General features: G+C 40.5%; 2 protein-coding genes across 3 annotated transcripts in view; both read right to left on the bottom strand.

Annotated features, from left to right (window-relative positions):
• Positions 1–704: 704 nt before the first annotated feature.
• On the bottom strand, positions 705–13,001 carry CACYBP (calcyclin binding protein). Its single transcript, XM_069546118.1, has 7 exons — positions 12,872–13,001; positions 11,318–11,906; positions 6,932–7,151; positions 4,371–4,467; positions 4,041–4,140; positions 2,687–2,784; positions 705–1,276 (listed from the first exon to the last, which is right to left on the bottom strand). Exons 2-7 carry the CDS (start codon positions 11,336–11,338, stop codon positions 1,120–1,122), a joined length of 693 nt encoding a protein of 230 aa, XP_069402219.1. The 5' UTR covers positions 11,339–11,906; positions 12,872–13,001; the 3' UTR covers positions 705–1,119.
• Positions 13,002–15,677: 2,676 nt separating this feature from the next.
• RABGAP1L (RAB GTPase activating protein 1 like) overlaps positions 15,678–16,882 on the bottom strand; it is a 726,983-nt gene continuing 725,778 nt past the window's right edge. For both annotated transcript variants that reach the window (XR_011247784.1, XR_011247785.1), the window contains one exon: positions 15,678–16,725. The gene's annotated coding sequence lies outside the window, so the exon portion shown is untranslated. The remainder of the gene's footprint in view (positions 16,726–16,882) is intronic.

Raw genomic sequence — 16,882 nt, 5'->3', positions numbered from 1 at the left:
ATTTTTGCCAGTGTTATCTTTGGGAAAGAGCCTAGTAGAATTATGAAAGGATAAATACAGATATAATTCTGATAAATACTACCAAGTATTCCTCTATACAAGTCTTTAAGCTTCTCAACCTTTTTAATCCATTACGATATATGTATTGCCCCATACTATAACAGTCAGTTTGCTTTAGACTTTTAAAATTCTCTTCTGAACAAGGTACTTTTGTATATTAAAGGTCACTTACATTCCTTTTTCTAAGAAACTGTTAATAATTTTAGAATTCTTTCAATGTTTTTGGTTATTGTGGGGGGTTGTGCATCTTGCTCTTATCGTTTTAGGAGGAATAATAACCTTTAAATAAACTAATACTCCTAAAAACCTGACATTTCTAACATACTCTTGGACAGAATAGCTTTACTAACTTTACTGAGCATGAAATACATGGATTTGCACATTTATTGTTGCTTTAGGGTTACTGTTTTTATAAGCCATCTATCTGATTCATAGCAAAACTTCCTTATTAGTACCACACAAATGTATTTGTCTATTATGTTTAGATTTAGTTCTAATTTATTCATAAATATCTTTAAGCCTAGAGAAAACTATGTGATTAGATTATTAGGCCATGGTGATACATGCTATATGCATTACTTAAGCTGTGGGAGTAAAGCGATGAACCTCTAATAACCACCTTAAAACACAGGTACAAATTTGCATTTTATGTAAAAATTCAGGCTTTATTTTTACTTATTCTTACACTGGTAGGAGCTGACGTCAGGAACTGAAAGGCAAGCACGAACTTTGTTTTCTACCTTAGCTGAACAATATTACACACAATGTGGCATTTTCATTAGGCAAGATTTGCTTTTTTACATTTCACACCAGAATACAACATTACTCTTCTTGAATAAAATGACCTGGTTACTAAAGAAACCATCCATGGAGGAAGTGTTTAATAAGCGTATTTTATTTAAATAAATCCTCCAGCAGGAAGTGGAGAATTCATTGCCTTTACTTAGAAGAAGGCTGTTTAAGTAGTTATATGTCAGATTTATTTGTGCAGCTCAGCAACATTTCCTTATTGGAAACATCATTTTTCCACATCACAGTTCCCAAAAAGACTTTAAAGTCTCAGAAGTCTGTATCTCCTTTGGCTTGCTTCTCTCTTGATTCCACCCAGGCTTTATTAATGGTTCGCTTCATATCATCATCTCCATCTTCATAGATTTTCTTTAGAACATTCATTAATCCCTCACTAGGATCTGTTTCAGTGTCATAGGAGGGCTTTCTATTAAAAAAACACAATAAATATTGGAGGAATATATATGTAACATTTTATACCTTATGATTACTAAGTACAGAGAGACAAATTAGGCTGTAGGAAGTACATGAGATAAGAGCCAGACAGTATCCTCAAAGAAAGGATAAAAACATGCACGAATTTATCTAAGACAATATACACCCACACTTAGCTCATCAAAGAATGGTCATCAAAAACAGTAAGGGACCCTGGCATTTCAGGTGAGTTTTAGCAGGAAAGGTAAGTAAATAATCATTTACCTTTCTGAACTGCTTTAATGTTTTAAAACCATGTCTCCTCGTGTATTATGAAAATTTCATTGAGAGAAAAATAAACATACATTATAACACATAGGCACATACTGAAGCACATACATATTTTAATTAGAAAAGCCTTCCTCTTAAGACTGGAATACAAGAGTCTTGGGCTTGGTGGTATAAAAGCACACTTCTAGTTCAATCAGTGTGCAAACTGGGCCCATTAACTTTTCCACTCACCTCATTAAGTGCCAGATTCTTGGAATACAGTAACAGTAAGACAGGTTCCTATATTCAGGTGATCCATTCTAGATTTAAAAGCGATTCCACAGATAATGCCTAACTCTTAGCCAACCACAACCCAAATGCCCAGTGGCTATGAGAAGAGGGGTAAGAGATGTGGATGGCTAACTGACTCAGTGTAATACATCACCACTGCAGGAGAACAGAGGAATGTTTGACTAATAATGGCAGTAGCTCTGAATAAACATTTTTTTCAGAATAGCCGTTACTAAGTAGGATAAAAACATTCTCTTTTTCACTCTATACCAGTGATGGTGGTGATGGTTTAGTCGCTAAATCGTGTCCGACTCTTGCGACCCCATGAACTGTAGCCCACCAGGCTCCTTTGTCCATGGAATTTTCTAAGCAAGAATACTGGAGTGGATTGCCATTTCCTTCTCCAGGGGATCTTCCCGACCCAGGAATCGAACCCAGGTCTCCTGCATTGCAGGCAGATTCTTTACCGACTGAGCTACGAGGGAAGCCCAGCAGTGATAGTGAAATTCTAATTATATAGCAGAAACTTGTGGAACTCATAAACTGTATATGGGTATCTGGGCTACTCTAACTACTGAAACGCAATCTCTGTATAGAAGTACCACAGCCCCAGATTAAGAACTGGCAAAAACCACCAACCACAAGTACAAAGACCTCCTTAAGAAGCAACCTGCTAGACACATGCCCTCTTCTGGTGCCCTCTGACAAGCTGAAAGCACACATAACTGGGTTGGTTAGTCAGAGGACATTAGAAGGTAAGTGGTCCAATTATAGACTATAATACAAATAACAGACCATTACCAATGAAAATCTATAATCCTAGTAAAAATATAATTCTCAAAATCAATGAAAATAGACTCACTCTTTCTCTTTGCATTCTTTTTCAACCTGAGTCAGGTAGTCCCACCGTGTGTTTTCTGCTTTCTTTCTACATAAGATCAGAACTGTATCTGTCTTGACCTAGGAAAAAAGTAGAAAACAGGTACAACTTAGAATACATGGTGATAAGCATGAATATTTATAATATAATTATTTACTCAATTACTTGAGTTACTGTTATGTACAGGACCTGTTTAGGTGTTAGTAATAGTTTTATAAATAGGCTGGAGTCTGAGGACTCATGGAGAAATGAAATCATATACAAGTAAAACTGGAATGCCTTCAAATACTAGGTGCTATCAAAAGAGGGTATTAATGGGACTGGGGGAGATTAAAGAGGATATTAATGGGGACTAGGGAAGGAAGTTCACTTGGAAAGCCTTTCTGAGGTGAAATTTGAGCTGTGGCCCAAGATCCAGCAAAAGAGGGCCTTCCAGGCAGTTGACATGGCAAGGAGAAAGGCTCCAAGAAGGGATGATTTTGGTGTATTTGAAAATGGATTGGCTGGATTCTGATGATTGAAGGACAGAATAATATGGTAAGAGCAGTCAGTCATGCAGAAAATCATGTCAGGCAGTACTGGTTAAGGAGTTTGGAAGGTGAATATGCAAAAAGAGCAAGAATATACAACCCTTTCAACAAATATTCATATGATTCTAGGAGTTCTTTGAGTACTACCTTCAACTATGCCATTAGTGGACAAAGGAAGGAGCAGGAAATCATAAGCTGATCATTAAACTATATTCTAATGTCCCCTTTCAGCTGCTTCATAACTATGTAAACACAGCAGAATGGCGCATCTATACACCAGAGGCATTAAACTTCATTTATTTAAATTAGGTAGAAAAGAGAGATCAATCAGCGAAAAATATTTTCAGATACTTAATTTCAATTTTGGGAAACAAATTTTATTCCCATTGTACAAATGAAAAAACTGAGGAACAAAATGATGAAGTGAGCTGCCAAAGGTCACAATAAGTGATAAACCTGGCATTAAAACCCAAGTCTCATTCTTAGCTATTTTCTGTTTGTTTAATACCCTCCTGATTCTAATGCACTATTCTTATAATCTACTTTTCTAAAGCAGGAGCTGGCAAACTTTTTCTGTAAAGAGCTACTAGATAAATCTACCATTTCAGGCTTTGTGGGCCATATGGTGTGCTGTAGCTACTTAAACTTGCCGTCGTAGCACAAAAGTAGCCACAGACAACACGTACACAGGTGAGCACGGGTATATCCAAAGAAAACTTTAAGAAACAAGCAGCAGAATAAGGTAATTCCAGTTCATCTTCATTTCATAAGATTTCACAATATTATGACCAAAAACGTAAACGTACCTTTTTTGAACTGCCTTCCACAGAGATGGGTTTCAAGAGATTGTTCACAATCATGGAGTAACTCTTCCCATTTAGGTTCTTTACCAAAAGATCAAATGACCTACAACACAATAGTGAGCACATTATCCTTCTGGTTCTATAAAACGGGATAATCAGTTCCTGTGGAAAACAAGCCACAATTCTATTTTACAATGTGCGTTTGGCCATCTCAGAGCAGAAGACTCAACCTTTAAAGCAGATGTAAAGGATGATTAATACTCAAGTGGAATTTTAGAAACTGCAAAGGAAAGGACCCATCATAAAGCAATATTCTCCACTGTGAGAACTCACCTCTCTGTGAAATTCACCTGCACACTCTCAGCAGGCACTTGATGAACTCCAGGTAAGGTAATGTAGATTTTCACAAACTTATCTGACTGGTCCCATCCTGGTAACAGTAACAACAGAAAACAACAGGAGTAAAGCCTGATATTATCTCTGGAACAACAAATGCATATAGTTCATTAAAAAAATTCAGATAATTATCTAATTCCATAATCATATCCACTTCTCTAAGCAGTTCAACAAATGCAATCCTAGCTTCCTCAATCCCTTTCCCTGATTAAGCAGAATATAAATTTAGAGTCAAATTCAACCAAATACATCAAATTTGACTAACCTAATAACATCTAAAAAATGTTATTTCAGTATATATTATCAAACTATTTGGTCTCTAACCTAGATGAATTGTTTACAGAAAACACACAAACATCATATAAAAAGCATATTACATAACAAAATGTATTTTTATGTATTTATTGTATACTATATATATATGACATTTTCTTACCTGGTCCAGTAGAATAGAAATGTAGTGTTTAAAAAAAAAATGTGCTAGAGGGTTCTGGAGAACTTCCATCTTCCTCACCAACAACAGTTTCTCCCTAAACACAAACCTATCTAGTTAAGATGCCATAACCCTACCACATTCAGGCCAGTTTTCTACAGTCAAAGTACTTAGCATATTTCCTACCGTACTGCAGCACAGCACTTAAACACAGCACTTAAACTTTTTTGCTATGACAATACTCAAAACACATGATGACCTTCATCTCTCTATGTCCTTTGCTCATACAATTCTCTTTTCTTCACCATTGCTGAATGCACCTTTTAAACTGAGATGTTTCTTCTAATTCTCCCTGACTCTTACCTTCCAGCAGAGTTATTTTATCAGCTATAGTCTCATAATACTTTATAAAGCTTTATTTGGTTAAGCAAGTATTTATTAAGTACTTACTATGTGCTAGATATTGAGAGCACAAAGAAAAAAAGATTATCCCTGCCTTCATGAGAGCTCATTCCTCAGACTTCAAGCTGTACTGCTTCCAAAACAAAGTCTACAGTCAACTGAGGAAAAATGGTATTATGACATTGTTATGGTACCAGGTGTATGTCTATGTCCCAACCACACCATGAGTGGGTCTTGCTCACTGTTGTGTATTCACAAGCCCAAGTACAATACAAGATATTAGATGCTCAAAAATGTTTTTTGAATTTAACTGGATTCCCTTCCTCAGTTAATATGGGTGGTTGTTTGGCAAAGTGAAATAAGAACAGGAAGACAAAAAGCTGTCCATATATATGAAACTAGCCATCATCAAAAAATCTACAAACAACAAATGCTGGAGAGGGTATGGAGCAAAGGGAACCCTCCTCCACTGCTGGTGGGAATGTAAAGTGGTGTAGTCGCAGAGGAGAGCAGTCTGGAGGTTCAGAATTACCATACAATCCAGCAGTCTCGCTTATGGGCATATACCCAGAGAAAACCATAATTCAAAAGATACATGCGTCCCAACGTTCACTGATGCACTATTTACAATAGCCAGGACATGGAAGGAACCTATACGTCATCTAGAGAAATGAATAAAGATGTGGTACATACATACAATGGAATATTACTCAGCATAAAAAGGAACCAAACTGTGCCATTCGCAGAGATGTGAGTGGACCCAGAGATTGTCTCAGAGTGAAGGGAGTCAGAAAGAGAAAAACGGTATAGGTGAACTTACCAGCAAAGTAAAAATAAGACACACAGACACAGAGAACACACAGATACCAAGGGGGAATGGGGTGGTGGTGGTGGGATGGATTGGGATTTACATACATACACTGCTGTGTATAAAACAGATAGGTAATAAGAACCGACTATATAGTATAGGGAACTCGATTCAGTGCTCTGTGGTGACCTAAATGGGAAGGAAATCCAAAAAAGAGGGGACGTAAGTATACCCATAGCCAGTTCACTTTGCTGTACAACAGAAACTAATACAACATTGTAAAGCAACTATACTCCAGTAAAAAAAAAACTATATATATGAAAATTCAGCAAATCTAAAAAAAAGTGTATATATATACACACACAAGAAAAAAGTTTAAATAGCAAGCTAACATATATCAATATATCACTATTACCAATGAGTTGGAAATACTGAATGCTTACAATTTTATGGTAAAATAAACAAGTATTGATTAATACTTTTCCACTTCAGTTTAAAAATATTAACTGTACATGTGTTTTATTGGGACATGCAATATATCCCTTATAAAATATTGTATTCTAAACAGTATTATGGTTATTACTGGAGTATCTCTGGGTTTTTTTCTATTATCCAAATTTTCTTTGATAAACACAGACACAAAGCTGGGTCCACATATACTGAATATATTTCAGAATACGTTCCTTTTTAATCTCTTAAAAAACATCTTATTAAATAAGAGCTGACGGGTCCTCTATTTCAAATCACCAAAAACATTCACTCAAAACTTTTCAAAAATGACTGTTAGTCACTGTTGAAGAACAGGCCTCCTCAGAGGCAGAAAGAGCTGGATGTGATGTGGGGGACAAGTCATACCGTAATTACTGATTTTCACTGTATATCCTGTTGTAATAGGAGCAACCACAGCAGCTGGCTTCTCATTTTCTGTAAGTTCTGCTTTCCTCTGTGATTTCTGCTGCATCTTATTCTTCATTTCTATCTCAATCTTGGATTTTTCAGCTGTCAGGGCATCACGTACTCTTTTCCTAGTGGCTTTTTCCAGTAGCACCTTCACCTCTTCTAGATCTTTCTGGAGCTGTGTTAAAATAAAAGATAAATTAGATATGATAAGTAAGACAGTCTGATATTGTACATATTGATCATTTCAACTTACTGAACTAAAAGCTAAGAATAAGAGGGTCACTTAAATTTTCTAGGATTGGTAGCAACTAGGGGGAGCCTGGTGGGCTGCCATCTATGGGGTCGCGCAGAGTCGGACACGACTGAAGTGACTTAGCAGTAGCAGGATTCTTTCCTCCAGCCTATGAATTGTAAATAACTCAAGTTCCCTTTCTTTTAAAAAGGAAAACTTGGAATTAACAATAGGTAATCAAGCCAGATTTTTCCAGTTTGGTAGTCTGTTTGCTATCTGCCTTTGTTTTCAAAATTTTATTTACAAGATATGTTTGTGATTTATAAATATTTCCTGATAAGATGAATAAATTCAACAAAAAGGGATTCATGGATTTCATTGTAACATGCGGTCCTGTCATCAGATATTAGGAATTTTTAAAATATTAAAATAAATGAGACCATGATAAGCATGGTGAAATGGTACAGCTACTTGACTGAGGTAATCCTCTACTTTCCCACCCCAAATAGTATAAATAAAAAAGTTTACTATTTTAAGACAAAACATAAAAAAGACATATTTCTTCTAAGAAGCTGTCTGATTCTAAAGCTCCTGGTTAATCTAAAGCTCCTGGTTAATTTTACCATCAGAAGTCTGGGACTTGGTTGCACAGTAGGGGGGAAAACCTGGGCAAACAATCCAACACACTCCTGGATCACTGAAAATGCCACCTGTTCTTTCTTCTCATGCCAATACATGGCCTACCCAAGTCTATTTCTATTTCTTTCTAGAGAGAGACCAAGACACTGTCAAAAAAATTAATGGGCTTAAAAACATTTTCCCATTTATCTTCTGACCTACTGCAAATGGATAAGACCTTTATAAACAAAGGATTCATTTTTGTTAAAATGACTTTACGTTCTCACTTGATACTAGCAATTTGACAGGAAGACTGACATTATAGCCAGAGATCATGTAAGGTTCAATATAAAAATATTTAAATGCTTGATAACTTGGTATAATATCCAAAGTACAGCTTGAAAGTGTTTATGAGTCTTAGAAAATGCAATGACTTTTTGCATTTTTCATATGAACGCCTTTTACCCCAGGTCTTTTATCTCATTTAACTTAGATGCGCTTGTTTCACCTATCTGCAACTGCTAACTTGGTATAAAAAGTCCAACTGTGCCCACTCTCCTGTCCAAATTCTGTCACCACCTCCCAAAACTCATGTTACTAAGACAAAAATTGCAAACTCATCTTTTAAGCATAGTCCCAAGTTCCTTCTAGTTCAATCTTTTATGTTATCATGGTTTTAAAAATTCACGTTGTAATAACAGGATGACAAAAAAATTAAAATGCACAATGAGTATATTCTGTTTTCAGAGTAAGGACTTAACAAATGAAAATGTATAGTCTAAACAAGAGGTTTTACTTCTTGACTGAAATAGGAATCCTTTTTCTAGAAGAAAAAGAAGCTGAGAATTATGCAAGAGATCCCTAAGCCTTCTCTACAGCCAGTCTAACTCTACAGAACTACAAAAATAAGATATCCACTCAAAGTCTGAAGCAACTTACAGCAGGCCTGTTTAAGGTATTCCTCAGTTCTCTGTTATTTGCAGAGATCTGACCAGTAAAATTGATCCTTTGGGACTTTTCCTGTACACCTACCTTAGATACAGCATTTCTTACCTAATCTGTCTAGGTATTCATTTGTTTTCCTTATGCAAAATCACATCTCCCTTTTATCCCTATTCGTAGCTTTTTATTTCCAAATTCTTCACTAGGAAGCATTAAAACCAAAGTGCCTCGAAACAGGCAGAAGACTTGTGCAGACATTTCTCCAAAGATATACAAATGGCCACCAAGCGCAAGAAAGGATGCTTCACATCATTAAGCAAACATATTAAATCCACTTCACATCCACTAGGATGACTAACAACAAATTCCAGCAAACAACAAGTGTTGGTGAAGATGTGCAGAAATTGAAACCTCCATACACTGTTTGTGGCAATGTAAAATGGTGCACTTTGGAAAGGAGTTCAGCAGTTCCTTAGTTACTATACGACCCTACAATTCCACTCCCAGATATATAACTAGAGATTTGAAAACCATATATCCACATAAAAAGCTGTACACAAGTATTCAGGGCGACCCTGTTCTAGGGGCCCAAAGAGTGAAAATATCCAAGTGTCTATCAATTTATGAATAAAGAAAATGTGGTATATCCAAACAAAAGAATACTATTCAGCCATATAAAGAAATACATGCTTCACCAAGGAATGAACCTGAAAACATTATGCTAAGTAAAAGAAGCCAAAAAGCAAACAGTCATATACTGTAACATTCCACTTTTATGAAATGCTCAGAATAGGCAAATCCATAGAGACACAACTAAACTGGTGGGTGCTGGCAGGAGTAGTAATGGGAAGTGACTGCTTAATGGCTGCTTGACAGATTTCTCTGAGGGCTGAAGAATTATACAGTGCTGCTGACTGCACAACGCTGTGAACATACTGAGAGGCACTGCACCGCATACTTGAGAATGGCTAAAGCCTGTGGATTTTATCTCAAAACCATAAATCCAAACTGTCCCTAAATGTATACACTGCGATTAGAAAGCTCCCTACTTTGAAGATGACTAATACTGAACTATCCATACATATCCATACTGTAAAGCCACTTCTTTATGGACCATAAAGAAGGCTGAGCACTGAAGAACTGTTGCTTTCCAATGGTGGTGTTGGAGAAGAATCTTCAGAGTCCCTTGGACTGCAATATCAAACCAGTCAATCCTAAAGAAAATCAATCCTGAATATGCACTGGGAGGACTGATGCTGAAGCTCCAATATTCTGGCCACCTGATGTGAAGGACTGACTCATTGGAAAAGACCCTGATGCTGGGAAAGACTGAGGGTAAGGAAAAGGGGACAACAGAAGACAAGATCGTTGGATGGCATCACCGACTCGATGGACATAAATCTGAGCAAGCTCCAGGAGTTGGTGATGGATAGGGAAGCCTGGCATGCTGCAGTCCATGGGGTCGCAAAGAGTCGGACAAGACTGAGCGACTGAAAAACAAAAAAGCCACTTCAGAGACTCTTTCCTCAGGGCACATGGTACCATCAGGCCTGTATTTAACACATAACAAACTTGTAGCAAGTTATCTACAATAACACACACATGCGCGTTTTCTTCATTTAAAGCAAATTTTCAGAATCACCAAAGTCAGTTGTGAGATTTCCCAGTCTTGCTCATATTAACCAGAAGATTTCCAAAGAACAAATCTAGTCAGTGGATACTCAACACTTTACTGTGAATAACAGTATTGACATCTTAAGTCAGAAAAAGAGCAAAGCAAGTTTATGATTCCCATTCTGTAACTGCGCAGTCTCCAAAAATGCTGCCTCTGTTCAGTTTACAAGGCTTAAAAGAGAAAAAGCTATTTACCACTACTAAGTTACAACTAACTTTCCAATTTATTCATTTTTGAAAACGCCTATGGCAGATTGCTGTTTTGCCAAGCACTGTTCTGAACATTTAGAACTCTTGGTCTTTACGACTCTATGAAATGAATACTACTGTAGCCCACAGAAGCACCATAACTTGCCCAAAATCTGTGCAGAGAAAACATGACTAAGAGATTTAAGTGATAGGACCTAAAATTTCCCATTTCCAACCCCCCTCTACCACGGAACAACAGTTTTTGCAATCAGCTGTAATTTAACAAAGCTTCACGTCCTCAGGCTAGTGTAACGCAAGCAGAGGAGCCTGAGTATAACGTGAAGGTGACCAGCCCCCAGGTCCACCACCGCACCTACCTGCCACCGGGAACCACAACACATCTCCCGCTCACCCACCCACACCGAGCCGGTGAGGCGTCGCAAAGCAACTTTTCGGGGGGAAGTGGAGGCCCCGAGGCCCGCAGCGGCCGGGTCGGCACTGAGGCCGCTGCAGTTGGGCGGGTGGGAGGCCAGGCGGGAAGGGCGGGAACCCGAGGACGCAGGCGGGCGCGCCGACTGGCAGGTGCCGCCAGAGGCCGAAGGGCAGCTCCGCACAAGAAATGGACGAGACACGCAGCGGAAAGCTCCAGCAAGGCCGAGCGAGGAAGATGGGGCCGAACTCCTTACCTCTTCCAAAGCTGAAGACATGATCGGGCTGCGTCTGGCAAGGCCCGGGCTGCAGCGGCGTAGGACGGAGAACGGGAAACGCTACACCGAGCGCTCTCACCGCGAGCGCAGACAACACCGGCACGAGTAGCGGCGGATGCAGCCGGCGAACACACCTGACCCTGCGCGAGATCTCGGCCCGCCTCCCGCACGCGGCGCCTCTGGAACCTTCGCGAGTCCTTCGCCGCCGCCCAGCCAGCCTCAAGCACCGCCTACCGGGCTCGGCTCCGCCTCGCCTCTCCTGACCCCGCCCCACCCATCTCGTCTCTTAGCAACACTCCACTCTCGCGATCAAACCGGCAGTTCGAGAAGAGTAATGCCTCCACCTCCCAGCCCGGGAAACTCTACGGAGTATACTTTGACCCCGTTTGTCCCGCCCGCGCAGTCGCAGCTCGGAACTGCTGCCTTCCGTATGGTAATAACCATAACCCAACCCCGGAAATCTGCGGGGTCCAAACCGGAAGTTGATGACAGAGTCGGTTGTTTCCGTGCGCTCTAGGTCCCGGGGCCATCGAGGCGGCCATCTTGTGTAAGACTAATTCGTGAGCTTCTACGAGGCCAGAAAAAAAGGGGAGAAAAGGAAACCTATTTATGTTGACGTGAGAAGGAAGGAGAACGTTAACTGCAGAGTCCTGAAGAGAATAATTTTCACTAGGTTCTGGCGCTTTGGAGACGTCACGACTTAGCGTGTACAACGTGGTTACGTCATCACGGGCCGCGAGAGGTGGAGTTGCATTGGCCACGTGACCGGATCCGTTGGCGCGGCGGGGCAAGTAATACAGCGGCACCTGGAAACGTCACTTCAGCGTGAACGACGTGGTGACGTCACTACGGACCAGAAGAGGACGATGGGCTGCGCGTGACCCGGGCCTGCGTCGCGGCTCGGGGAGTAAGCGTATTAATATATGGGTATCTCCGTGGGCCGGGCGTTTGCGGTCCCGCGACCCACTCCAGTATTCTTGCCTGGAAAACCCCGTGCACAGAGGAGCTTGACGGGCTATAATAGTTCATGGGGTTGCAAAGAGTCGGACGTGACTGAGCGATTATCTTACTTTTCCCCCTTCCTCTGTACACCGCGGAAGCACTTCCGTGGAGCCCTCACCGACCATTCTGCGAAACTAGTTGTCACCCAGGTTTGAAGTCGGTTTAAGTGAGCCTGTAGACCATAGATACCGACTTAGCGACTGAACAACATCGACCGTAGAAAATGTGAGCCAAGATTTCCTGGGGATGCGTTCTGCTCCTGTTCTAGCTCCCGTTATCTCGCTTCCTAAGACCCTTAAGAAACCCTCTTCAGATTATTTTAGCTTTTGGCAGCCCGTCGAAAACATAACAACCCCTGAGAAGTCAAATAGCCCGCATTCAGCTTTATAATGACCGAGGTAGAGATTAGAATCAGCAAGTCAAAGGAGGAAAAGGAGTATAAAAAGCAGGCGCCCCATTATCATGGTCAAGAATGTGAAAGGCAGTACAAAAACAAGTTACAGGTATGCACAACGTGCACGAATTTCAAACCTGATGTTAAAGGCAAAGAAGCCAGGAGGAAGTCCTATCGTTTGGTTCCTTTTAGACGAAGTCTAGAACTGCGAGACGTTAAAAATCGGATTAGTCTTTCCTTAAGCGGGAGAGACAATGACAGAAAGGAACCACGAGGGGGCTTTTGCGGTTCAAACAGTATTTGTTTACTTGCTGTGGATGCTGGTTACAAATGTGTTCACTTTGTAGAAATTTTATTGAACTGTAATTTGGGCTTTCTTTTGTATGTTCTAGTGCGCTGTAGCCCGCCAGGCTCCCCTGGCCGTGGAATTCTCCACGCGAGAATACTGGAGTAGATTGCTATTCCCTTCTCTGAGGGATCTTCCCAATCCAGGGATGGAACCCCAGGATCTCTTGCATTGCAGGCAGATTCTTTACTGTTTGATCCACTAGGGAAGCAATATATTTAACTAAAAGCAATATTTAAGTAGGCCAAGGAGGGAATTTTCCCTGGATGATAGAAATGTTACACTGCTACATGCCATTGTCAGAATTCCTAGAACTAACTCCTAGGATCTGTGGGTTTGTTGGGTTTTTTTTGTTTTTTGTTTTTTTTAATGCATCTAGGGAATTCCCTAATGCCCAATAGTTCAGTCGCTCAGTCATGTCTGACTCTTTGCGACCCCATGAACTGCAGCACCCTGGGCCTCCCTGTCCATCACCAACTCCTGGAGTTCACTCAGACTCACGTCCATTGAGTCGGTGATGCCGTCCAGCCATCTCATCCTGTCGTCCCCTTCTCCTCCTGCCCCCAATCCCTCCCAGCATCAGGGTCTTTTCCAATGAGTCAACTCTTCGCATGAGGTGGCCAAAGTATTGGGGTTTCAGCTTTAGCATCAGTCCTTCCGATGAACACCCAGGACTGATCTCCTTTAGAAGTGACTGGTTGGATCTCCTTGCCCAATAGTTAGGACTTGTCTAACTGCTGAGGCCTGGGTTCAGTCCCTGGTCGGGGAACCAAGATCCCACAAGTCCTGCAGCACAGCCAAAACAAAAAGGTCTAACTGGAAACCTGGAATTCTTTAGGTACTTAATAGGAATAAATATCCCATTTCACTGTGTGCAAAATTGACCTAACCCAGTGATTTTTACATCTTCCCTGGAGGCTCAGAGGTTAAAGCGTCTGCCTCCAATGTGGGAGACCCAGGTTCGATCCCTGGGTCGAGAAGATCCCCTGGAAAAGGAAATGGTAACCCACTCCAGTATTCTTGCCTGGAGAATCCCATGGAAGGAGAAGCCAGATAGGCTACAGTCCACGGGGATAGGCTACAGTCCACGGGTCGCAAAGAGTCGGACAGGACTGAGCAACTTCACTTACTAGTGATTTTTAAATTTGCTCGATTATGCACCTGGGGCAAATTCTCCCACCAGATAGCCTAAGGCAGCAGTTTTAAATACCACCAGTTACCAGTGACTGGGAAATCTCTGCTCAGTTCCACCACTCCTCTGAGCTCCAGGCTCTGCCTCTGCTTGGAAGTCTGATAAGCACATCAAATTCAGCTGGTTTGAAAAAAAAAAAAAAAAAAAAAAAAACCACCTGGATTTCTCATCCTCACACCCCCCCCAGATCAGCTTTTCCAGTTACTCTCCAGCTCTGTGAATGGTCACCTCATTCTCTTTGTGGCTCAGGCCGAGGAGTCATACTTGCGTCTTCAATTTCTGTCCTACATCCCATCCTCTGCCAAGTCTTGGTGGCTTTATCTTCAAAGTTTGTTGAGAATAAAACCACTTCTCACAACCTCCACTACTACCACCCAAGGCCAAGGCGTGAGTGTTTTGTCTGGACTGTTAGCCTCTTAGCTGGTTTCTCTGCTTACCCACTGTGCCTTTACAGTTAGTTTTCCAGAGTAGTCAAGGTAATCTTTTCAAAGGAATAAAGTCCAAACTCCTTACACAACCTAGACTGTTCTACATGATCTTGAATCTCACTTTTGAGTTCCTTTGTCTCTCGGAACTCATCTCTCACCAGGTCCCCTCTCCTTGATTAAAAACACTGGCATTTTTGCCACTCCTGAACCCACCAAGTTTGTTCTCACATCCAGGTCTGTGCTCTGTGCTTGCTTTCAGTCTGGAATGGTTTTCCTCCAGATCATCACATAGCTTTTTCTCTCTTCCTTTTCTGCCAGTGCTTAAAAACACCTTAGAATTTACCATTTTTAAGAGTCAACAGAAATTCAGTGCTGCTTCTCTCCAGTTGTATCCTGTAATTGTCCTTCCATGTATCATGTAGAAGCAAACTGACTCCTTGCACTGCTGCCATCAGGAGTAACTGGGTACATCAGATCCCAAATCAAGGGGAAAATGACGATTGTTGTATCCTGAGATAAAGGCAGACCATCATCAACGACACACACATCAGGGTCACGATGTCTAGTTCTAGTCCCTCAAATAAATGAAACTCGGGAACCTGAGCCTTTCCTCTAAAAGTAGACTCCCTAAAATCAAATGCTTTGTCTTTGATTTTTGCAATGCTGATGTCTTAAAATATAGATAGTAGTGTGAGAACCATGAACAAACTAATTATAGACTCTATCCTTGGAAATTGTGTTGTTTCTTTCTATAAATTCTTATAATTTCTATTTGGCAAGCTTGTTCTTCTAAAGCCTGAACTTCCTCACAAACTTTCTTTGCAAGTAAACTCTCAGAAGATTTTATTCTGGACTTCCCTAGTGGTACAGCAGTTAAGACTTTGCCTTCCAATGCAGGGGGTGCAGGTTCAGTCCCTGGTAGTGGGGGATAAGATCCCAGGCCTCACAGCCAAAAAACACAGAACATAAAACAGAAGCAGTATTGTAACAGATTCAATAATGACTTTAAAAATGGTCCACATCAAAAAAAATCTTAAAAGATTTTGCTGTGAGTGTCCCTTTGACAGCGCTCAAAAGTTGTTAAAAGCATAATTTCAAAAAGGTGAAATTGATTCATGCAAGTAAAAACTGAATGTTAACAAATATTTTATACAACTCATTGCATAAACCAGTGAGAGAACCAGTACCTTGTAAAAACTGTCAAAAAGTGCATTTGCACTGCTAAGTATTTATAGACAATTTAACAATGGAATATTAGTATAAGGTTGCAAAGTTAGACACAAACTACTTACTGTCCAACAAAGTAGTAAAACTGTATCTAACTTTTGGAGTCATCTACTCCACTGGAAAGAAAATGGGATTTGCGTCCCTCCTGCACAAAACCTACAGGTTAACAGGTAACTTCACAAAGACTAGGACCTTTAATCAATAATAAACAGCGAGTTCCACTTACTTTTCATGATAGGACTATTCATGACCTTGTAACTGCCAAGTTCAGTAGATATTTTCTGGATAGTTTGACGGTTTTACTTTTTATGTAAAATTTCTCATTGTTTTAATTGCTACATGGGCCAAACAAAAGATGTCTCTAGTCTGGGTTCGGGGCACAAACTAATTTTGCAATCTGATTAATATTTTTTTTAATACATGCTGAATTCTAAGAGGAGCTGATTAATCTGGCTTTCATTTGGCTCCAGGGACACCCAAAACAAAATGCAAATTAGAACCTAGTACAAATCACAATTCTCTGTACCCTGCCTCCATTTCAGGAGAGCCTTCAGGATTTTCTCAAAGTTCTGCCTGAATTACATGATGTCACCCACTGGGTTGTACTCTGAAAGACGAGCAGCAGCCACCCAATCCAATATTAGCCAATGAGATTGTTGCAAGATTTTGAATTGGGACACTGAGATGCCAGTCCATCTCTGCCGGTCACTTGAAGACGGGGCATATAAACTTGGAGGTTATACACTTTGAAGCAGGGGGTGCCTCTTTTCAGAGACAGCAGCAGCAGATAAGCATCACCTGTCAAGACAAGCAGAAGAGTGGTTATGAGAACAATTGCTCACATTGCTGATGGCATTCCAGCCCTTTGTCCCTGTGCCTCTTCAGGCCCAACAGTTTGGCCTTTGGTGGTATGAGCTAAATATACTTTTTCCCTTTTAATTAACTACCTTTTTAT

This window comes from Ovis canadensis, chromosome 12 (genome assembly GCF_042477335.2).
Source record: "Ovis canadensis isolate MfBH-ARS-UI-01 breed Bighorn chromosome 12, ARS-UI_OviCan_v2, whole genome shotgun sequence".
In the NCBI taxonomy this organism is placed as follows: domain Eukaryota; kingdom Metazoa; phylum Chordata; class Mammalia; order Artiodactyla; family Bovidae; genus Ovis; species Ovis canadensis.
This window is presented reverse-complemented; position numbering and strand designations above follow the sequence as displayed.